General features: G+C 47.0%; 1 protein-coding gene across 1 annotated transcript in view; it reads right to left on the minus strand.

Moving 5' to 3' along the window:
• The window catches only part of CD151 (CD151 molecule (Raph blood group)), a 36,386-nt gene continuing 11,931 nt past the window's right edge, over window positions 1-24,455 (minus strand). The window contains exons 2-9 of the mRNA XM_087745843.1: window positions 19,564-19,684; window positions 13,642-13,745; window positions 12,317-12,508; window positions 7,518-7,592; window positions 4,915-5,019; window positions 3,894-4,049; window positions 2,965-3,051; window positions 1-2,165 (exon numbers count right to left, since the gene is read on the minus strand). Coding sequence (XP_087601969.1) covers window positions 2,106-2,165; window positions 2,965-3,051; window positions 3,894-4,049; window positions 4,915-5,019; window positions 7,518-7,592; window positions 12,317-12,508; window positions 13,642-13,725 — 759 coding nt within the window. The 5' untranslated portion in view covers window positions 13,726-13,745; window positions 19,564-19,684 and the 3' untranslated portion in view covers window positions 1-2,105. The remainder of the gene's footprint in view (window positions 2,166-2,964; window positions 3,052-3,893; window positions 4,050-4,914; window positions 5,020-7,517; window positions 7,593-12,316; window positions 12,509-13,641; window positions 13,746-19,563; window positions 19,685-24,455) is intronic.

A 24,455-nucleotide genomic window follows, 5' to 3' on the forward strand; every position in this document is an offset into this window, starting at 1 on the left:
TACAGAATCTTAAGCTTTATTTTTCTATTGGCCAGCAACTTAAACTGGGTTAAAAAAAAAAAAAGCAATGAATATTATTACACAGAGAAAAAGTATAAAACAACTCAATGGACACAAGCCAACTTACTGTTCATATCCCATTCTTCCTGGCCTCTCCCAACCCTGTACAACATATTTGAAGGGAATGGGTGAAGGCAGCTATGAAGATATGCTTAAGAAACTAGAAATATTGCTTCAAGCAACATGCTCAATATTTTCCTCTTAGTTAGTAGTCAATACTTGTCAGGAACTTGATTATAAAACAAGAAATAATTTAGAGATTTCTCCTTTAGATCATTACACAATAATTTAGATTTCTTTCCCCTCTTTCCTACTGCTGTGGAACCAAGGATACACATCAGTTCCTCCACTTCTCTTTCTGCATTAGTTAAGGATTATTTCATGGGGCTGATGTTGATGGGGGAGTTTCAGATTGACCTGCTCTGAATTTTAACTTGTCACCCTTTAGCACCGGTCCAAGATTCCTGCTCTGTGAACTAAAAACCCTACGATTCTGCAAGACCCTGTAGGGGTCTGTGTGATTTTGCTCATGTTAACTGTCTGCTTAGCAGGCACCACTAAAAGGCCAGGAGAGGGAATAAATTTGTTTATGAAAGGGCTCGTCTTCACTGCCTAGCAACACCAAAACCCCACAGCCCTTTCTGCTTCATGGGTGTGACAGGCATACCAGGAAGGTGAGAACAAGACAAGAGGCACACAAGATCCTATGAACTCAGGCTAAGAACCTGTTGGCATCACGATGGCACTAAGTCCATGGCAGCAGTGATGTCTATGTCCTGTATGTATCCAGGATCCCAATGCAGGGAGAATATTTAATTAAAACCTATTCCTCTGCAGCAAACAGACAGTTAACCCAGTACTACCAATTTACCAAGTACACTGGGGCAACTGGCTGAAGCTGACTCTCCTGACCTTCTCGGCAGTAACCAGTAAAGTGGGCTTCCAGATCTCATTAAAGCCAGAAAACCCTCAGCTGATTAATAAGCTCTTTGGAGGCTGATAAAACATTTGTATATATTCATTTCCTGCCCAAGAGAGACAAGCCTGGAGGTTTTAATCAGAAAAATCAAGCCAAGGGCATCTCTCAACATGTAGGAGATGTGAAAAGGTATTTCCACTACCCAAACAGGCCAAAGGGTAGCAAGATATGCCAGCTCCACAAACAGACCAGTTCCTCACCAAACCTCAGCAGGGGATAGGTAGGAGGAAACAAAGTTTTCTCACTCACACTGGAAGCCACTCAATAAAACAGACTAGACCCAAAAGAATTAGAAAGTAGTCCATCGTCTTTGCTCCAGAATCGCTAGGAAGCAAAAGGCCTCTTGTGGCTCCTAATGGCACTGTGTTGGGGGAAGCTTCAGGGAAGAGGAGGAAGGATTGCTGAGAAATCCTAAGGCACCCACATCTTGGCAACATCAGAGTCATGACAAGATTTCAACTGCACCAAGTTATGCTCCCAATCAGCAGGGAGAGTAGCTCCTGCCCCAAGCAACCAGGCAGGCATCCTCTCAGGTGGAGAACAGCTGTGTTAGGACATTGGTGCACACTTGGGAGGAGGGAAAGAAATCTTCCATGTATGAGAGACTCAGCTCTGGCTCCAGCTCAGCACAGAAACATCATCTGTCCTCACAGTCAATGCCTGGTGCTGCTGAGCCACTTCTCAGAGAGCAAACCATAGTTCTTGTATAGCATCCTGATACCTTCATGTTGGCTCAGGAAAAGCCTCAAGAGAAATGGCCCTGGATAAATCTTACTTCGTAGTTACATCAAGGGTCTGTTTCGCTAAAGCTTCTAGCAGAAGATCCACAGCTCTTTTGTTTCTTGACAATGAAGAGGACCCGCTGAACTCCTGGCTGCCTTGTACACAACAAGGAGGGTGACTTTCCCCCAAAGGGGCAGGTAAGGCGGTGCGTGGTTTGAAAGGCATTTAATTACAGAGCCAAGTCCTCAGGTTACAGACACTTCTGTGGTGGTGGTAAAAAGTGGTCAGGTTGGCAGGCGCTAAGGGAAGTGGCAGAGGGGGAGTGACAGAGTTCCCGCAGCTATTAATATGGTTCTGGCTTTAAACTCTTGTACAAGCAGCAGGTGAAAATCATCCCAAAGATCTACAGGGTGTAAAGAGAAGAGAGAAATGCATGAAAAAACAGAATGGATGCAATGGAGGCAGCAGCTTGCAAACCCAGACTGGAGTGGCAGCTAGCTCCTGCTTGGGAATACCGCACTCCAGCTTGCAATAAGCAGCAGGAGAGAACATAATCTGTGCTAATCCTCATAATTAATCACCAGCAGCTTCTCTGGGGTGTAATTTGGCTACTTGCCAAAACAAAGGGGAAGATGAGGAACTCCCAGAGACACCTGCATCTGGAAGAAAAGAATATTCTGTGCTCTCCCCTCTAAAACGGGAGTGCGGGGCATCCATATCCTAGCCCTTTATTCATCACACCCTCCCAAATCATTTGCAGACCCACAGTGCTGTTCTTCAATATGACACAGCCAAGGGAGAAATTCTGGATGACTTAAAATAATAGTAATGAACTGGGACAGGAATCTGCTCCAGACTGGCTCTTCAGCTGCGCAGGCAATCACGGCATATCCCCACAAGAGGTCTCTCTCAGGCTGCCAAACCGCCTGCCATGGCCAGCCCTGCCCTTCCCACAGCCCTGGAGCAGAAGTCTCTCCCCCTTGCCCAGCTGGTTGCACTTCTTCACCAGAAGCAAATTTTTCAGAGCGGCAGAAGGGGCTTTTGCTTTGGAGCTACTGAATCCTCGGGTTCCTGAAGTACCTGGCAACTTCTCCTTCCCAGGCAGGGAAGAGCCTAAAATATCCAATTTTTTTCCATCCCTCAGCTCTGGGGTTCCTTTAACTTCTGCCCAGCACCCCCAAAACTCCACTCAGTCCTTTTACCTGCACACAAGCAATGCTGATCCCCACTGCCCCGATAATTTTCAGATGCTCTTGAATGAAGTTTTCCAGCTTGGTAATGCAACCGCTCTGCAGGGTGAAAGGAAGGACATGGAAAATCAGCTTCATTTTAACCTCTTGTTCACTTTAATCCAATGGTTGTGACCCTTGAAAGCAATGCTATAAAAAGCAGTCTCTGTGAGCAATCTCTTCCCCCAACATCACTGGAAAAGCCACACAGATGATGTAAACTGCATCATGTTTTGTATTGCTCTGGACCTACTGGCTCAGGAACCATCGAACAAACACAAGGCGGTTGCTAGCTGGGCAGGAGAAATGCAGAAGAACCAGCCACATCACACAGAGGGGCTACCTGTTTAGTTACTTGGCTAATCTGGGATTCAATTTGCTTCTTCTAGAAAAGAGACAAGGCACTTTTATCTCAACTCCAGCCTTCTTTTCAGCCCAAACTGCAGCCCACTGGAACTGGCCTAATTTGTCTGCTGTGAGGCCCTCTTTCTTCCCCATATGCTGTTTCTTCATGCTGTAGGTCAAATCCCACTATCTCAATCAAGGACCAGAAGTATCTCCATTTGCACCTCACTGAGTAATTCCAATAACAGTAAGCTGTGTCAAATGTAGGACTCACATCCAAGTCTCTTACCAGAACCAACAACCTTTCCCACTTCCCCCTATCACTAGCATACTCTGTAGTAACAAATATAATTTATTATTTTTCTCTATATCTACATATAAAATAATAACCTAGATGGCTGAATGCTCAACTAGAGAAATTAATTCTGCTTTCTAAGGAATCCTACTGACTTGGAAGCCTACTGACAGTTTGCAGCAATAACCCAACACCTTCACTCCCTGCCCACCTCCTCTACATACTTTGTGACAGGCGGCTCTGAAGCCCTTCTGCTCTTTACCTCCTTGTAGATGTTGGAAGGATGGTCTCTTCGGCCACACAGGTCAGTTATCGTCTTACAGCAGCTGTCTGGGACTTTCCGTCCATTGGCCTCTGAAGATTTGATCCACAGGCTGTCAGCCCAGTCTGTGTAGTTGTTGCTCCCACAGCACTTGAACTGCATGCACACAGAGCAAAGCTGAGCCTGCAAGCACTGTAATTTCCTTCTCCCTCCAGTCTCCCACACCAAGCCCTGGGCTTCACTTTGCAGAGAAACTCCAGCTATCTCATGAGCATTTTTTTTTAGGCTATTCTAATTATTAGTGACTTTTGTGTTAAGAGTCTCCAAAATGGCCACTAAATATCAGCTTCATTCATCTTTCAGCAGCTGTGACTTTTTGTTACTGCTGGAATGAACTGTAACCAGAGCACACCTGCAAGGGCCTCAGCTCTTAACCACCGGACTGGAGAGTGTTAATGGTGATAACAGGTTAAGTTTAATTACCAGTTACTATCGCAAATGCACCTGCTATGGCAGTATGCATATAGTAGGCCCCATGCTTTGAAAGTGCCTGTGCACAAGGGTCCTTTCTGTAGGAAAGCCTGCCAGAACTGTGGCAGCCCTAACCTGAACCACCCCTGAGCCAGGCACAGGAAGGCTCTTCTTTCATTACATCTTGCTCTCTAGGGTACTGAGGAGATTAATGAAAAATGTCAGCAATTTCTCCAAAGCTTTGAAGTGGGAAGTAGAAACAGCTCTCAGAGTGACTAGGCAGCTCCAGTTCACTCTGGGAGCAATTCAGATGTTGTTTCCCCAGTGGTACTGGGCATGCAATTCAGAGATCACACCATGCAATTCTGCCAGTCGCATGGCCCAGGCCCTGCACGCCACCCAACCTTGTCTTGAATCAGAAGCAGAATGTACGCTCAGCATACAGAAGAAACATCTGTATGTTGGATGTTAAGAACCCACGATGGCTTTTGTGTGCTTGATTTTAAGCCCTGCAATTGCATTAATTCTCCCTGCCTCTAGAGATACCTACCTCCTGCTGCAGTTTGTCTACTGCACTGGTAACGCTCTCTTCTCCCTCCTTCCGGTACTTCTGCGTCATGGTGTTCTTCAAATTTTGCTTCAGCTCCATGCTCAGCTGAATGGAAGAGACAAGTGGGATAAAATCACAAGGCAAACTCATTCCTCAGAGCGACCCAGAGCCCTGCATACGTTTCATTGCCTTGGCTCCAAGAGGAAAGCAGAGAGACTAGTGGAAGCTACAGCCTCCTTCAAGATCATCCTCCAAGGTTGGAGTGGACAGGCTTATTTTCAGTTGATTACAGATCATGCCTCCATTTTAATAACTGGAAGGAGGAGCTTCAGGAGCAGATTTCAGCCTGGACTACACATCACCGTATGGGTCCTTACCATGAATATGTAAGATTGCCACAACATGCCTGCGTCAAAAGAGAACACAAAACTGTGCCCGCTTAAATATGAATATGCCTATGAAACCATGTGCAGCCTTCTCCCTCCAAAGCCTGTGACAAAATACTAAAAAACAAATCACTCTGTCCAGGAGCAGGAAGAAATCAGAGTCCTGGGCCCGCTGGGCTGAAGCCACGTAGTCTGAATAGCTCTTGTATTGGCATCAAAAAGGATGCCACAGGAGGGAATTAAGGGTGTGACTGCAGAAGTACTGCAAGGCCTTTCTTGATAACAGTGACAGAGAGACAAAGTCTGATTTTGCAAGTACAGAATTTCTGAAAGCATCATCATAAACCACCGGCACATTCAGGTGATTGGCTTCAAACATTTACTCCTATGAAGGCTCTTTTAATCTAGCTGAATTCTTCTCACCCATCCAGGTGACAGCCAAAAAGTGCCAAAGAGCTGCATCTTTTTTTTGTCATCCTGGTTCATACAGCAACACTGCTTTAGTCAACATCTGTGAAATTCTAAGTTTCTTATACCAATAAACAACGTCAACATGCATTTTAGATAGGGTCAATGAATGAAACAGGTGGGTAGCCTCTCTATACACCTTTTATTCTACACAGTAAGTAGTAAATGAGAGGTCAAACATTTGGTTATGCTGAATTGTGCAAATCTATTCTCCCTTTGAAACACTGTTTTTTCCAACCCCATGTGTCAAATGGGGACAACACCTACCTCACAGAGATGATATGAGGCTTCATTCATTAATATTTGCAAAATGGTTTGAGATCCTGGGCTGGGAAGCTCTACAGAAGTGCAAAGGACTTAGTGTAATGAAAAGAAAGGAAAAGGTTCAGCAGCTGGAAGGCATCAGAGGCAAATAAAGAGGAGAGTCCATTAGCAGAATTATTACTTGGGAGAAAAGCAGTTACCTGCGGGCTCACGGGGAAGAACTGCAGCATGGAATAGAGATAACAAAAGAAACAGTTTAGACACACACTTGCAAGCCTTAGACACCAAAGCAAGGGCTGAAATAAAAACAGTGCCAAACAAAGCAAGCAGCCTGCAATGAGGAAAGAAGGGGGATTTGCAGCCAGAGGGCAAGGGGAAGTGCAGCTATTGATCAGAGACGCCCTCAAATCTCTGATCAAAGCGCTCGAGGGTACAGCTCTGAATTATGTTGTCCCTTATGTCAACCTAAGGATCCGTTCCTCTTCATCCATTGTCATAGATGAACCTTGTGCCTTTGCATGCGTGGATGGATGGACCCTGGCTTCCTGCCTTGCCTGCCAAGACTGATCTTTCCCTGTTAGATACGTATACTCATAGCACTGATCCTTCCTGGCAGGAGCCAGCACAGTTCTTTGGCTCCTCGCAAACTGCCAGTGCCCATCTTAGTGAGGCAAAGCACAGAAGGCCCAAGAGAAAAAGGAATGGCAAGGAATCCTGGCAGCAAAGTCAACAAGATGGGATGTCCAGCTGCTTTTCAGACAGCCACTTAACAACAATCCTAATTTGCCATTTCCAATCAATTTCTAGACATGAGAGCAACTTTGCAGGCTGTTCGTGCCTTGGTGGTTAAACTCCCTCTTAAAACAAAGCGATGACTTAAACCTCTGCTCTCTGCAACTGCAAAAAGTGCCAAGCTAGAACTGCAGCTGTTGGGAGTCTGTGCTGTTCTCCAGCCCCTCAGCTGGGCTGATTAAATAAAGCTCTCAAAAACTTCTTGACCTGAAAGGACCTCTCAGCTGGACCATTCATTATCTTTGCCAGTTCAAAAGTATGGCAGCTAGCTTGCTGGATGCAGCAGGAACTGTTCCTATGTCCTGAACATACTAAGTGGCACTAACGTGATTTCAGTTGCTTGCACTATGCCTTGAAGGGCGTTAGGAGAGTTCCTAGCTCTACACAGCCTCAAAAATTGTCTTCTACAAGGCTCTGCAGAAAAACAGCACACAAAGGTGAACCACAGGAAGGAGCTGAGCAGCAAGGCTGAGCAGCCTCCCTTACCATAACCACCACCACTTTGTCAAAAACAGTAAATAATCCAAGGTCTTCTGTATGGGGAGGGGAGTGAGTACAGACATGTGGAAAGGTGAACCACAACCAGACCCCAGGTCCCAAGCCTCCAGGCTCAATTCTGGCTGGAGAAATGGGATGATAACCAGTTGTTTTCTTCTCCCTGCTTTGAGTCTCTAAGGACTAATGTCCACTCACCTGCTGATAGTAGATATAGGCCAGGATTCCAGCAATGATCTCCAGGAGAAAGATGCATAGCAATAATATGAAGTACTGTAAAATAATGGGAAAAGCAGGACATTAGAACAGAATGTAAGGAGATGCTGGCAGCCAGCTTTTCATTAGCTGGTAAAATGCATGACTCCATCTTCATTGATGCTTTTCTGCAGCAGTGTTCAAAGGCAGGAGCTGGGATTAAGACCTCAATAGGGTAGGAAAGGAACAATCCCACAGGTTAAAAAAAACCCAAACCACAGGATAACTGAAGACAAGCAGCAGCAAGTGTGAGTTTAACTCACAGAGCCAGAGGGATGTAGAGAATGGAAAAGTGCAAGCAACTGAGATAAGATCACTGGACAAAAGAAAGTGGTTGCTGGGTAACCTGATGACTGCACTCAGTATCATAGAAACATCTGACATCAATACAAAAAACTTTGAAACTTTTGCTTGTTTTGATATTGTTCAGGGCATTTCACCAAGTTACTAAGGAGCAATGTATATTGTAATGATGATTAAATAAAGCAACAAAGGGCCCATTTCACCAAGGATATGGCAGACCAGCTAAGCATAAGCATATACCATAGATTTATGTTCCCAGTAACTTCTGTGGGGCTCAACCACAGGCTGAAGGGCACTATTGAAGTGGATAGACTTTAGCAATGATTCACACTCAGGATTGTGACCATATTTTCTGCTGAACTAGGATCTAGAGAAAAAGTCTCAGTATCTCAAAACCAAAGTGAGAAGAGCTCTTAGAAGAGGAGAACATGACTATTTCTTAAAAGGGCTTAATGGCAGTGAAATGGAAAGGGGTGTGCCCTGCTTACCACAAGGAGAATCAAATGGACAGTACAGAAAACTGTTTGGGAGCACTGTTCCTATAGACAAACAGGAAGGTAAGCCAAACCTTATATACTAGATTAAAAGGACTGGGGCAGGTCTGAAGACAGAGGGTGATGTGGCCACTTCCTCCTTAGGGTCAATGAGAGCTTTTCAGGGAGAACCCCTATTCTGACACACAGCCCCTGCCTTGCTCCTGGTCAGCAATGAACAGTTTCTTTACAGATCCAGGCTGTTCTGTGACTGCTGTTAAATTCATCTTTCTGTAGATAAAGCTGAAGAGACACCAGTTCCAGCCATAACAAGGACCTCATGCTAAGTCCCTGTAAGAGTTGGCCTCCCCAGGACAGAACAAATGAAGTATCTCCCATTTTCTGTTTTACCCCTGACCTTAAGAAACGGCTGTTCCCAAGGGATGAAGCAAACAGCTCCCTACAAATGTAACTGGACGTCTAACCATCTCTCCCTGGCACAAAGAAGGACAGTGAAGACCTGGACACAGCAAGGTGACCTACACAGCATGGATGCCTTTTGTTGTACAAGGGTTACAATCCCACTGTGCATCCTTCTTCGATAGGCATTTCCAAGACCCTTTGCAGGAGTAAAATGACACAGATGCCAACACTCAGGCTTCCTCTTTCACCCCTGCTGGGATTCAGCAGCTGCAAAGGATGGACAGCTGGGTTTTATCTGCAGACTGGGCTTTAATCTGGGCACACAATCTCAGGCTTTCACTCCCCAGCCCCACACTCTCCCCCATGGCTGAACACTGACCATCTCTGCCATAGCCTGTACAAGGTACTCATTCATACCAGGGGAATGAGTCACCCAGCCGAGGGCGGGATAGCTAAAGGCTGGTCCCAACACTCACAGGAGGTTGAAAGGGGGCAAGAAAGGATCAGCATGCCTTGACAAAAAGGCTGGCTTTCTTTTGTTGGGACCTAGTTATACCCTAACTGCTCTGACATCACTTCTCTGGCAAGGAGGGGGGCAGGAGGGTGGCAGGATGCTGAGAACAACCAATGAACTGGGAACTTTCTTGTATTTATTTTTCCCTGCTCTGTGTCGTCATGTCAGAGGCATTCAGGTAGAACTGTTGTGTCACCACAGCTCGGCTTGTTGTGCTGGCTTACGGTGGATAGAAACAAACATGTATCCAGCAGACCTTAAAAAATTTGAGTCACAAGGCCCTTGTAAAACCTTGTAAGGGAGGTTAGTGCATCTGCCACCCAAGGATCCAACCTGTCTCTGCTGATGCACTGCCTCATTATCCTTATCTCAGTTTCATCATTCCCTCAGGGCCACTTCCAAGTATCATGCTGACATAGGGGAGCAGCAGCTTTCACTCTGGACACACACAAAGCACAGGGCTGCTTGTCTTGCTCTTCATCAGGAATTGCAGGGCTTTCTTACAGAGGTCTGCTCTGGGAGGAGTAAGCCAGCTCTGGCACGGAGCTGCAGTAACATGCCTTACTCGCTTCCCAAGAGGCTGCGGAGCAAGTCAGAAATGTGGGATCACCCAAAGGCCAGTAGTAGACACATGCCTGGACCTGGGTTGGCTCTGGGCAAAATCTACTCTTACTCTGGCTCCAAGCCAGAGTCAGGACTATCTGGTGTCTCCTCAAGATCTACGGGGTCCAGATTTCTTCCATCCAGCTTCAAGTGTTTAAGTGAAGCACTAAGCTTCAGTGTGTTTTCTCTGAATAACCCAAAGAATGGTTCAACCTGCCTACAATCCAAATCGCTCTCTGGAGAGATCTTTTTACTACCTGAAGAAGAAATATATAGCAACTACACTCCTAAATCAGCAATCTCACCTCAGTGGGACGGCTCCAGGCTGAAATGCAGCAGGAACAGAAACCATAACCGATATGTGTTCCCTTCTCCCTATCCAAGGTAGCTAACTAGAAGCGGCAGAGTGATGGGCCAAGCCTGAAGAAAGCCACCTTCTTTCTTTACATGCAAGGTCTTCTATTTGATGGGTCCTTCCCTGAGACTCCTGCTTGCATACTTTTGTGTATGAAAGCGTGCATCTTGACTGAAGTATAATATAGTAGTGGTTTGTGTGCTTGTAAAGAGCTGGACTGCAGCATCACCGCCAGCCAGGCTGCAGATCCACTGCCATGCCTGCGCACAGAGCCAGAGAAACTCCACATCTGCTGCCCAAGTCTCAGCGCCATCACCTGGCTAAGGAGGGACACGAGGAAGGCAAATAAGCAATGACATAAAAAAAGTAGAACTGTGAGTGATGAGCAATGAAATACTACGAAAAGCCTTGAAGTGGGCCCATAGAACTCATAGGTAGAAAGGCAGCAAAAAAATTCACAGGTGCCTGAGTCTTCAACAGAAAAACAAACTAAAAACCAGATATGCATTTTACAAACAGCACCCAAAGTTGTCAACAATTGATTTTTAAAAGCACCAAGGAGGCACTGGGGAGAGCGGAGAGTGCTGCTTACAGCGCTCCCTCCCATATTTACGTGGGCCTCTGGTACAGAGAGAAATTGGGACAGGCTGGCACAGACCCCAGGGCACTGACTGTGAAGCTGTCAGGATTACTGTCTGAGCTCAGAGCTGGCAAAGGCCCCCAGCCAGGCTCACCCAGCCCTGGCAAGCACAGACCTATCTCTTGTGCAGATTACTCACCGGCAACCAAAGCAGAGCACAAGCAAGAAGAGACAATAGGCCTGTCACGACCAGCCACTCCGAAAGGACGCGTGGTGTAAGGAGACAAAGTGACCTTTTGTTCCCAAGAGACAATTATTAGTTTTCTGTGGCAGAATAACAAAGAAAACCCCACCGGATTTTCATCCGTAGCTTCTGGCTGAGTCAAAAACACAAAGGGAGATCTCTCTGGCATGGACAGCAAGTGAAGCAAGGCCAAAACAGACTGCCACAGACCAGGAGCCTAATGAACAACCATCAGCAATGCACTCACTGTGTCCTCCTCTGTGTTTTATTCTCCCTTCCTGGCCCTACTCTGCCTCTCACAGGGATTACCAGGCCTTCAAAACAGTGGTACAAGCATCAGGCTTGCTCACAACTCCTATTTCTGCTCCTCTATCCAAACGAAAGAGGGGAAATAGGACAGTCAGGTGAATGAGGATTTACAAAGGAAGGAGCTGGTGAAGGGTTGCTGAAGTATCCTTTTCTGCAACTGTGAAAGCAAAGAGCCACAGATTGTTATTTCAGTCACTGCACTCACCACTGTAGCCTAGATACTAAAAGGGACTGCTGCCACACTCCAGACTGAAAGGGAGATTTGAGAGGGAGGAAGCAGAATAGAAACCCTGGGGCTGGTCAAAAACTTCAGTGTAGGTGGGTGAGCAGGGAGCTCAGGAAGTAACATGGGGAAAGGCATAAAAGAAGCAGCAGATTATCAAAGCTGTGTGGTTTTTTTTGTGGAAGCAAAACTAAAATAATTTTTTTGCAACTAAAGAAAATATTAATTGGAAATGTTCTGATTTTTGACAACCAAGTGAAAAAGTATGTTAATTTGGCTTGAACCTACTGCCATTAAAAGCCAGTTTTGTTACAGGTCTCTCACATTTTCCTCTCTCTTCCCATTTTCCAAAAAGAGAACATGGGATTAGCAGGGAAGAAGGAAGAGAGAAAAGCCACAAGATTTTGTTTTGAATAGTTTCAAATAGATGTTCTTACACAAAGTATAGGTATTACGACTATACTTTGTACTTTTGAACTATCCAATGGTAAGCACATTCTTAGGGTGGATGAAAGGAAACGCTCTGCAGTAGAACCTGCCCCTAGGATAAGGACAGCACTGCTGTTAGGAGCTGGAGGCCTTAGTGGTATTTACTCTAGGACAAACAAAGAAGGTTGGTGTAGAACACAACCGAGATGTTTCCCTCCCTCCCAGAACGGTTCAAGAGAAAAGGGGGTGAATACTCCCACAAACAAAACAACCAAGGAAAACTTACCACTCTTAGCAAATTCCGACGCTCTTTGAAGGTGGCACAGCAACCAAGGATGCCAGTAACCATGACAACCACCCCAGCCACCACCAGAATATAAGCAGTTGCCGAATACGTGCTGGAAGAGAGCAGGCTGATGTAGTCACTCTTCTCAGCTAGGGTCCAGGTGCCCACTGCCATCACAGCCCCGCCAGCCAGCTGGGTAGAGAGAGAAGCAAGCAAATGAAGGGCATCTAATGTGTGAACTCCCTCACCTCCCAGAGCAACTGGACTGGGATACCAGGACATGCCTCAGCTCCGTAAGCTGAGCTAAAGATGATCTACATTAAAGGAAGGACCCCCAGAGGTCACTGGGAGGTGCTGGGCTTCAAGGCGGCCAGTTTAGCACCCCAGGCAGCCTGAGATGCAAGCTATCTGAAACATCTACCTGTGCACAGCAATTCCTACTTGGACCAGAGCCTTCCCAAACGTAGCCACGCTGTTATCTGGGCAAATATGAAAAAATCTATTGGGGCGCTACCTAGCTGCAGAGGGGAAGACAACAGCTTTACATCAGCAAGCTTTCCACTATTTGTCAGGGAGCAATACTACCAATAAATGACAACCATGCCAAATATCTCCTTCCTAGACTATACATCTGGGGAGAAAACAGTCAAGGATCTAAACAGCCTGGCTGGTTAAACTCTAACCCTTGCAGCAAATAAACATGGAGAAGCCAACCAGACTCCTAGCAGTCCCTTCTCTCTTTGCAAGCCTTGTGTTTCTGGAGGGTTTTATGCAGCTTCTAGTAAGCTCAGACAGTTTTCCTTAAAGGTCTGACCTGGACACTCCAATGCTCTGTCCCAGCCAGCAAAGGAAAAAAACAATCCTTTGGCATCAGTAACTTTCTGGTGGAAAGCACAACTCTAGGAAGCTCTCGTGTGGACCCAGCTGCAAGAAAGTGTTTGTTATCCTTGCTCTGCCTGTCCCACTCCACTGCCAGGGCTCCCTCTGCCATTTTGAGAGGAGGAATGGCAAGACAGTGGAGTCCTCAGGCTCCCTGAAAAAGCAAGCCAGGTGAAAAAACAAAGCATGCTTTCAGGCTCCCTGTTATTTTCTATACTTGGTAACATGACCTAGAAACAGCTAGAGACTACAGAGTGAAACCATCACTTCTGCAGCCTGGGCAGGCAAGCCCAAGGGATGGGATTTCACCCCACAGGACAAAATATGTGTCCTACTGATGTGAGTGCTTTTTGCCAAAGACTTCATCAAGCCCAAGATTTCTGCGCCCCTGACAACAAAACTGCAGTGCCACCTCAGTGCCTCTGAAATAGACTGAAGTTTCTTACCCAGAAAAAGAAGTTGAAGATGAAGAGCAGGTACTTGAGACAGATGGTCCCACATGTTTCCTTCTTTTCCGTATACTCGCGCATCTTTCTGGCTCAGCAAGTTCCTGGGGAAAAAAAAAAAAAATCAGAAAAGCTTGAGTCAATCAGTCATCACACCCTTTCTCCCAAAAGTCCAGCATTACTAGTCTCCTCCTGCAAGAATTCACACTGCCAACCTTTTGCTGAAGTAAGCCAGTGAGCAAGCGATTCAACTGACTTCAGGGATGCCAGACACTGCTGGCTTAGATAAAGAGCTCTTGTATCCATTTGGGTGACCTACACAGCACGAGACCTCGCACAGTGTGAAAGGGAGGCAGATGGTACCAGCATGTGGCCTTCCTGTACTGCCTTAATCCTCCTTCTCTCTCTCCCCATCCTGCTGTCACTGCTGGAGACTCATTTTCCTTTAGATCAATACTTGCAGTGGAGGGATTAGACCTAGCGTTGTGCGAGAGGTCAAGCCAAAACCATGAATTGTGACCAATGTTATGATGAGGAAACTTCAGTATAGTTCATGCTCACTTCTTCCTATTTAAACTGAAATAAATGAAATCCCAGACTTGTTATCCAGAAAATCCCAGTATCTAGCTCCTGACTGCAGACTGTTAACTGCTGCTTCTGCAGATAGCAACAGAAACCTCTGTCTTTGACATTTACGGAATAATCTGTCTCCAAAGAATATTCTTTCCTCACTGGTATTAGTTACAACTGCCTTAAATAGATCCCTCTCTAAGTTTGGGGTATTTTTAATCTTTATAACTGTAACTGGGAACGTACTTGTTATCCACTCAAAGGCCCTATCCTTTTTGAACCCCAGCAATATGTTGGAGTAATTAATTCTCTTCTTCACTCTGCTTATTTCTCATGGCCCTTCTCACTGGCCAGCTGTTTCCTAAGGCAGCTGTCCCAGCTACTACGAGGAAGAAACATAACCATTGGCTTCAGATGATCTGACAGCATAAAACACCATTGCAGATATATAACGAATGTGAGTTCATTGTGGGTCAGTCCCAGTGCAGTGTTACAGATGTGCTACACTCTTGAGCAGGTTTCTCAGAAGTAGGTCTGCAGCAAGTGCAGCTCCATGTCACTTCACTGCCTCCTGTTGATGCCAGAAGGTCTGAACCTCTTGAAAAAAATATTGCCACCACGGCCTGACCAGGCAGACAGGACAAAGGCGCTGCCCAGAGCATCACCGCCAGCATCACCTGCACGAGGCAGTTTGCAGAAGTGCAACCAAATCCACACCACCTCTCCTGCATTCAATTAAAAAAACCAACGCTTTCCTCCCCTACCAGCCAGTGGAGAATGATGCAAAAAATCTTGCACCCATATCAGAGCAAAATGCTTTCCTAAAGCAGCAATTTCCCTGGAAGTAGGCAGGCAAACAGCCTCTCCCCTCTTCCAGAAGCATGGAGTTCATGCTCGCTTAGATGACAAAACTTCTTCCCACAAGTGACGTGAGCTTCCTCTGGGGACCCACTGCAGCTGCAACCCAGCCATGTGGTACAGACACTCATCTACCTTGGCAATCCTACTGCAAAACACCTGACAGTAAAGAAAGTGAGCAATGGGTACACACAGCCTGGCTGGACATCAAGTGGCTATCAGGTTGGGTCAGTCAGGCAGTATTCTCTCTGCAGCTACATTGCTAACATCTGCCTTTAGAGCCAGATGAACCAAGGCTGGGAACACCAGCTGCCCATTCTGCAGCATAATTGTATTTTATTTGCAGGGAACTGTTTCCTTTTGCTTCATGCCAGCCCACTCAAAAACCCCAGCCAGGCCTGTGATTTAGAAACTAATAAATGAAGCCAACAGGGAAGGCAAGGGTGAGAACGTGCCAGCAGTCCCACCCATGCCTGTCCCCCGTCACCATTTCACAAGGACACATTTTTCTCTAAAATAACATATGGCAACAACAGTTGGCAGCAGAAGGCTGTTTCACTGGCAAAGGGAGCAGCTCTGAGATGGTGGCATATATCAAGGAGAATAACTCTTCAGAGTTATCTTCAGAAGAGATCAGAACCTCCAGCAATGCTCAGATTAATTACCATGTTGCAGCACAAAAAGGCCCGGGGCAATGGGGAGGAATGGATGCTAGTAGTACCGTATGCACCGAACAGACTTGTAAATTCTCAATGAGAAGACGCCCCATGAATGCAACGTTCATGGAACGTGACAGATTTACAGCTCCCAGAGGCTTCATTTAGCCACAGAACAGGAACGGCAGCAGCAAGGCAGGCTCCCACAGCCACACACGCCTGCACAACCCAAAACAGCCCAGACCTGAGAGATGCCCTCCAGTAACAGACTCTAAGGGCTCCACTTGGCTTCTGGCCCACCCGTTCTAACATCAGGGCTGTATGTAGAGGAAAATGCATGGCAGGTTTGCTGAGACTGACCCTGGTTCCTATCACTGACAGCCAGGGGACAGTAACAATGCTTACTGTCCTTGGGCTGGCTCCTTGGCCCAGTTCCCCTCTTGCTCCAGAAGATTTCAGGAACCTTTCCCCCTTCCCCTGAAAGTATGTCCCCCGCCAAAAAAAAGCCACTACAGGTGTTTCCATGTATCCCCATATAGCAGATGCTGGGTCCTAGTGAAGGATGTTAACTTGTCCCTCCTTCTGATCTGAGAGCTCAGAAATCCCGGACCGAGCTGCATCTTGTTCTGGGTGAGGACTGGGCAGACTCACAGCTCAGACCGTACTTGCACTCAGACAACAGCCTGAAATTCCCCTCGAGACTGCAGGTCCTGCTCCACCAAGCACCATGTACAGGCCTTTTAGGCAGCTCAGCTTCGCCGCTGGGAAGAGAGGATCTGTCTGTTTCCAGAAAGCTGGCAGGGAACAGCTGCAGGTTTATAAAGCACAGTGATTCACGCAGGGATGGCAGGCCATGAATCAGAAAGCAATCAGGGCTGTCTCCTGTTTGATCTATCCTTCCTAGCCAGGAGCAGAGCTGATGGCACTGGCTGCCTCTGCACGCTTAATGACTCACCCAGCAAGCTATTCAGGGAAAGGCAGCTCTCTCCAGACCCTCTTTTTGGAAGTCATGTGTTTGTGCTCCTTGCGTCACACAGGGTAGCCTGCCACCTCCTGTCACCTGCAAAGACTGGGTCAGGCTTTAGGGTGCTACCCTGGTCTTCAGGGAAAGCAAGTGAGGGCAGGAGACGCTGGTGAAATGCCTTTCCCAAGGAGCCCAGGCAGTGGAGAGGTGAGCCACAATCTGCCTCGCAGGCTAAGGGTGACTTCGGGCTCTGAGCCTCATGGTCCCAAAAAGCAGAGGTGTTGATCAGCACCACAGGACCGGGATGAACATGGGGGACCTCATCCTGAATTCACTGACATAACCAGGGTCTCTTGGCTTCAGTCATCTTTATAACAGACCCTCAGAAGTGACATGAATCACTCCTGAAACCAGACAAGAAGAAGCAACATTAATTAACACACACGCTTATATTCTATTTTAAAACACTGAGGCAAAGGTCTATTCTGAATCACATTGATAATTATGAACGAGCTCTCCAGTGGACAGAAAATGGTGAGCTATGCCACAGGGCTGTATTTACAAATGCATAAAAACATATTAATTAGACATGAGCTTCATAATGAGAAGCGCTTTGCTAACTGAAAAAGTGGTTAGAAGACCAAAAGCACTTCCATAATGAAGTTCAGTTGGTCCAGTCAAATAGACAGTAGCTTCATCAGCAAGTTAAATTTAAGCAAGCGATCATGGGATACAGGCTGTGACATCTAGTCACACAATGAAGAGAGGTATTTTTATGTAATTCACCAGAAATCAACAACAGGTTCCTACTGTGCCCACACACACTGCAATGTAAGGGACAAGGAGAAATAATGCTCCAACTATAACAAAATGCACAAAGATGGGAGGAAAAAACAAGGACAAACAGTGTGACAGAACCTGCACATGAAAGGGAGGGATACCAGTTTGAAGATTAATTCAAGAAACTGGGAGTTGAACACCTTGAATCCAGTTCTCCACTCTGACACAGACTTTGTGCATGGCCTTGGGCAAGTCCCTTAGTCTGTCCCTTGCCTCTGCTCTTCCTCCCCAGTGCAGGAACCTCATCTTTCTCTAAACCCAGTGATGTTGTAAGGATCAGCACTGAGAACCCCTGCTGACAGAGGAATGCCAGCTGTGAGGCATGACAGGCTCCAGGTGACTGGGGTACTGGCAAAAGCCCTAAAGCAACACAATTTCACAGCCTCAAAAGTGTTTTTGCCAGTATAGGCTGCTTTGGCCAGTAGCCTATACTGTATATGGTAACTTCTGGGGTTAGTAAAATCTGTACTTATAATGAGAGGCCTGTCTGGTAAAGTGATTTTGGCAACCATTTACAAGGCATGCTGGCTCAAATACATCAAAGATTGCGAGATGCTAGTAATGAAGTACGAGAGAACGGAGTAATAGTGAAGCACCTACATGAAGAGCAAGAAGGAAAGGATGACCCACCTATATAAAAATGTCAAAAAAAGAAGAAAAAAAAAAGAAAAAGAGAGTGAGCTCATCCTGCCCTGTCTAACTGCAAGCAACCACCTCCCAGCTGGGTAAAAACACACACTGCGTGACTGCTAGGCAAGGCAGGGGTCACTTCAAATGTGAAACCATTCCATGGCCTGATTTTCTTGGCCTCTCACCCTACTGAGACTGAACTCTCAGGACAAACCGGACAATAGGAATGCACCAGAAGTTGTGTGGTTTGGCTCCAGTTCCAGGCGCTGAGCACCTGGGAACACAAGCACTGCACAAACAGCTGTTTTGTTGTGCTGAGCCACCTAAAATCTCAGTGGCAGGACTTGCTCTGGTTATCCCACATCAGATCACTGTATTTTTATTTGCAGGCCCAAGGGCACATACAGGCACGCACCCACATCCCAGCTCAGAAAGCACGTGGCATGCACACACACACACTCCTGCTGGCTAGACATTCATTTAGTCATCGCAGACGTTGCTTGGTACATTTGCCTCAACTTGCACAGTAATAGTACTTAATTAAGCAGCAAAGAAAGCCAGGCCTGCAGGCTTTTTCTGCACAACCGGCCCTAAAGCAGCATCTGACGTATAGGGAAGAAACAATGCCAAAGCAAATGAAATAGCTCCCAGGCCATTAAAAGCATCATTATTTTTAACTATTGATTTTTGAATGATAGCAAGAAAATTGGTATCCAGTGTATCAGTGATGTCTATTTCATAGATAATTTGTATGCCAGAAGTTAGATAACTTCTAACATCTTTGCCAACACACACAAGAAAGACTTGCTGCAGGAAATCCCACTGCACCTATGCTGCTATGAAAGCGCAGCTCCCAAAGGGCTGCAAGTCCAACATCGTCAGCCCCCTGCCCATACAGCCACCTCACACACCCAAGGGGCACGCTGCTGGCCTGGAGGGCGAGGTTCGGCTATCTGAGTCTATCTGAGCTGGGCCAGATAACCCTGGCCCTGAGGCAGTTCTTGGCAAACAAAGCAGACATCCTCCCCTTGGTACCTGCAATGCAGGTGTGGGTCAATAACCTATTCTCTTCAGCAAACTGACTGAAGACCACGTTTTCCAGCAAGGCTAAACTCCAGCCTTTGAAAGCATGACCTTTCCAAGTTCCGTCTCTGTAAGATGAAAATATTACCACCACTGCTTTATCTACCCCACTGAACATCCTCAGAAAAGGCCTCCAGCTGCTCATCAACTTGCCAGCACATCTCATACAGCCCAGAAAGCAGCCAGAAGTCATTAAGCAAAGCCTTCCCAGGAAAGGAACTCCAAAGCTGGCAGGTGAAGTGCTCTGATTTACACAACTACCGAGTGCCATTATCCACCCCAAACTGACAGCCAACATGGGTCAACAGTCTTGATGCTGACCTTTCACCACCAAAGCAGCTCACAGCACCAGTGCAAATGTTCAGTCCTCTTCAAGTGCTTTCTTCCACCCCCTCTCTTCTTGCTGACTCTGGTCCTCTGCCAGATTCAGGAAAGCAGAAAGCTGAAAAAGAAAAGAGAGATGCAGAGAATCATGAACTATGTCAAAGATTATTCTGGGAATCAATATGTGATAATATGCCTTGCCATCAAGCCATCCTTTTAATAGAGAGCACGTGATTTCAGAATAAACCTTATGAATGCATCTGATTAAACTGCAAGTGCGCACTGGGTAACAGGGGAGAGCCAAACTGCGGCACTGGGGAATGCGAAGACCTTCTGATGGGAAGAAGCTGTCATAACAGGTTTATATTCACTGCTGCATCCTGTAAATGTTGCTATTGTTTCTGTCAACGACGGTTCATTCTGGTGCAAAAGGCCCAAAAGTAACTCCATGAGAAAGCTCAGGAAGAAGACCCTTCTGTGCACTGTGAAGCCCTAGCTGGCATTAGTGCCTCAAAGTGATCATTGCTCCTAGCCCTCCCATGGGAACTGTCCGGGAAGAGGAAAGAGGTAGGCAGACAGTACCAGAACTCATTGCATACATCTGTCTTCTGCTCCTGGGGCTTATGAGCCCCAGGATACAGAGCACAAACCAGAGCAAGGCCCCTGCAGAGAAAAAGCATGCTAGGAAGTCACCATTTTCTTCAGCCTCTATCCCTGCTGAAGCATAATGAAGACACAGGTCCTAAGCACCACAGCAGGCTCTGATGGAAAACAGCTCCCCTGAATTCATCTGCCACTACCAGCCCTCCTAGAGCCAGGCTTCAACCTCCCAGTGTAAATGCACGGTACCTCCCTCAGATATCAAGAAGCCACATGAAGGTCCCTTCATCCCCCAGCCTGTATTGATACCAGGGGTTGCCCCAACCCAGGTGCAGGACCTTCCACTTGGCCTTGCTGAACTTCATGAGGTTCACATGGGCCCACTTCTTGAGCTTGCCCAGTTCCCTCTAAATGGCATCCCATCCCTCAGGCATGTCAACTGCACCACTCAGCTTGGTGTCATCTGCAGACTTGCTGAGGGTGCACTCGATCCCACTGTCCATGTCATTGATTAAGATATTAAACAGTACTGGTCCCAGTACAGACCCCTGAGGGACACCACTTGTCACTGATCTCTATCTGGACATTGAGCCATTGACCACTACCCTCTGGATGCGACCATCCAGGCAATTCCTTATCCACCAAACACTCCATCCATCAAATCCATATCTCTCCAATTTAGAGAGAAGGTTGTGTGGGGGACCATGACAAAGGCCTTACAGAAGTCCAGATAGATGACATCCGTAGCTCTCCCTTGTCCACTGATGTAGTCACTCCATCACAGAAAGGCCACTAGGTTGGTCAGACAGGACCGTGAAGCCGTGCTGGCTGTTTCGAATTACCTCCCTGTCCTCCATGTGCCTTAACACAGCTTCTAGGAGGATCTGTTCCATGATCTTCCCAGGCACAGAGGTGAGGCTGACAGGTCAGTAGTTCCCAGGGTCCTCCTTTCTACCCTTTTTAAAAATGGGTGCAATGTTTCGTTTTTCCAGTCACCAGGGACTTCACCTGACTGCCAATGACTTTTCGAATATCATGGAGAGTGGTGTGGCAACTACATCAGCCAATTCCCTCAGGACTCTGGGACGCATCTTGTCAGGTCCCATAGACTTATGAAGGCTCAGGTTCCTCAGGTGGTCTCAAACCTGATCTTCTATAACAGTGGGAGGGACTTTGCTCCCCCAGTCCCTGCCTTGAGGTCCATCCACTCAAGAGGTGTGGGAAGAGAGACTGCCAGTGAAGACTGAGGCAAAAAAGTTGTTGAGTACCTCAGCCTTCTCCTTGTCTGTTTGTTACCAGTTTGCCAGTCATGTTCATCAGGGCGGGTACACTCTCTTTGACCTTCCTTTTCTGGCTCACATACCTATAGAAGCCCTTCTTACTATTCTTTGTGTCCCTTGCCAAGTTCAGCTCCAGCTGCACCTTGGCCTTCCTGACTCCATCCCTACACAACTGGGCAATGTCCCTACACTCGTCCCAGGATACCTGTCCCTGCTTCCACTGCCTGCGCATTTCCTTCTTGCCCTTTAGGTTGACCAGCAGGTCTTGACTCATCCATGCTGGTCTCTTGCTGTCCTTTCCTGACTTCTTACACGTGGGGATCAAGAGCTCTTGTGCTCTATGGAAAGCATTCTTAAAAGACCTGCCAGCTCTGTTCTGCTCCACTGTCCCTGAGGACAGTTTCCCAGGGCGTCTTATTGACTAACTCCTTGAACAGCTGGAATTTTGCTTTCCTAAAATTCAGGGTCCTGACTTTACTCTTCACCTGACCCGTATCCCTCAGGACTGAGAACTCCACCAGTGCACAATCACTGCAGCCCAGGCTGCCTCCCATCTTGACGTCACCGATTAGCTCACTTGCGTTGGTCACCAAGAGGTCCACTATCACATTCCCTCTGGTAGGACCGTCTATTACCTGGTTTAAGAAATTATCCTCGATGCACTCCAGGAGTCTCCTGGATTGCCTACAGCTCACCGTGCTACTTTTCCAGCAGATATCAGGGTGGCTGAAGTCCCCAGCATGACGAGAGCCTGTGAGTGCGATGCATCTTGTAGCTGGAGTAAGAAGGCTTCATCAATAGGCTCTCCTTGATCAGGCGGCCTGTAGTAGACACCAACCACAAGGTTCCCTTTGTTGCCTCGGTCTCTAATTCTTACCCATAAGGTTTCAACCAGCTCGCGGCTATTCTTCAGAGACAGCTCTTCACAATCTATCCATTTCTTGACATAGAGGGCAACCCCTCCCCCCCTCCTTCCTCGCCTGTCCCTTCTGAACAGCTTGCAGTCATCGATAGCAGTGGGATTCATCCAACCAAGTTTCAGTAACGGCAACTAGGTTGTATGGCAACTAGGTTGTAGCTTTCTAGCAGCACAGTGGCTTTCAGCTCTTCCTGTTTGTTGCCTGTTGCTGCATGCATTGGTGTAGAGGCACTTCAGCTGGGCTGTTGGCCGTGCCACCTTTTTAGAGGAACATGCCTTAATTCCTTTGAGGTATTTCACCAGTGTTTCCTTGCTGGCTCCTATTACCCCAGGAGCCCCTGGCTCCTCTCTGTAAGACTTCAAGTGTGCTCCAGTGTACCCAGCACATCGCAGAGCAACAGGGTGAGGGCCGTTGCTAGCACCCCATCCTTCTAACCTTGGCATGTCATCCCATAGCTTGTCATTTCTGTGGAGGCAGCTAGGATGCATAAGGCTGCTGTACAGGAAAATGGCTTCTAGCATCCCCTCTGTCCCCTACTTTTCTATGATAAGAGGGTCCCAAACTTTTTGCAATCATTTGTACTGCCACATCCTCATCCATCTCACCCTCATCCCACAGCAGGCAGGTTCAATTCTCCCTGCAGTCTGTTTCCATTGGCATTGCAGGCAGCAGGATGGAGGGGGGAAGAGAATAGCAATTCTTCCTCCCTAACCTCTCTGTTTGGATACTGAATTAATGATCCTTTGATCTACACCCTGACACTAACTTACTTCACAGCCTAAGGCTTAAACTCTTATCTATTGCCTGTACCAGGATATGGAAGCAGTAATACTTCCTGACTTGCCTGGGTGGGATAATGGGGTGTTTGCAAACCCCCCGGGAAGAGAAAAAAGTTACTTTTTATTAGAGGATCAAATTTAACACAATTCATAATCATTTTAACTTCCTATTACCATCTTCAGGGGGAGGTTCCTGCAGGCCTTTACCTAGGATAGTATGTGCGACACACTTTCATTTATAATCAGCTTGGATTACCCCTGCTTCCATTCCCTATGAAAAGGAATGCTCTGGTAAGAGCTAGAAACTTGTTGATTCACATTGCTAAGTAGCCTCTAGACCACAAAAACACCTCTGGAAAGAAACAGTGGAAATCCCAGCACTTGAGTCATTGAGAAGCAGGCCAAATGAAATCCTGGAATCATTGAATAAAGATCAGACAAGGGAGCTTTCTGAGGAACTGCGGAGAGGAGGGAATGCACAGGCAGCGTGGCCACCTGCAAAGCAAGCAATAGCTCTGCAGCATCCTCAGTCCTGAGGCTGGGCCCAAACTCTCCTCGAGCAGTCCTTGTGCCCTACCATTTATCCATCTGCTTCATGCTGCTCCCACACTCCTGCCCTTACAGAAGAGAAAGCCAACCCAGGATACAAAGCTGAACAGTTTGCTTTCCATCTCAGCATGTTGGAACATGCTGGAAAGTCAAAGTACTTGTGCCTCTAGGGTTGGGGTGAAGGCAAAACACGAGCCAGACATCCAGTGAGGCAAAGCAGCTCCTTCTCAGGAATTGTCATTTATACTTGTGTGTGGGGCAGGCACACAGAACACATTTTGGTACAAAACCCTCCTCCCTGACCCTTCACATGGAAGCTGAACTCATTTGGCACTGCTGAATGAGATTCCCCAGACCACAGCTTGGAAACTGCCTTTATCTCCTTCTGCCTGTTGTCTAAACTGATTATGTGCTCCTGAGGGCACGGAGTCATCTTCCTTGACTGTACGGTACCTAGCACAAAAGGATCTCACCCTGAGCCTTTTAGGGGCTGCTGAGAAGTGAGGAATACAAAGCAATGTTTTCCAGCCGCATCACCTGCTCCTACCAGGAACATGCACAGTGGTTGTGGGAGAGGTGGAGACAACTTAGAAAGCCACCTACATTGAACAAGAAGTAAGATCTCTTGGCCATCTTTGGCAGACCCTGCTTGGCCCTACCTCTTGACTGGGAGAGCACCTTTCTGAAGAATTTAGAGAGGATAAGCAAGATCCCATCCTGGGAGTTTGGGAGGATCTCACCTCAACACCTTCTGGGTCTAG

This window comes from Nipponia nippon, unplaced genomic scaffold (genome assembly GCF_047370975.1).
Source record: "Nipponia nippon isolate SJK-2023a ecotype South Korea unplaced genomic scaffold, ASM4737097v1 scaffold_10, whole genome shotgun sequence".
Classification (NCBI taxonomy): Eukaryota; Metazoa; Chordata; class Aves; order Pelecaniformes; family Threskiornithidae; genus Nipponia; species Nipponia nippon.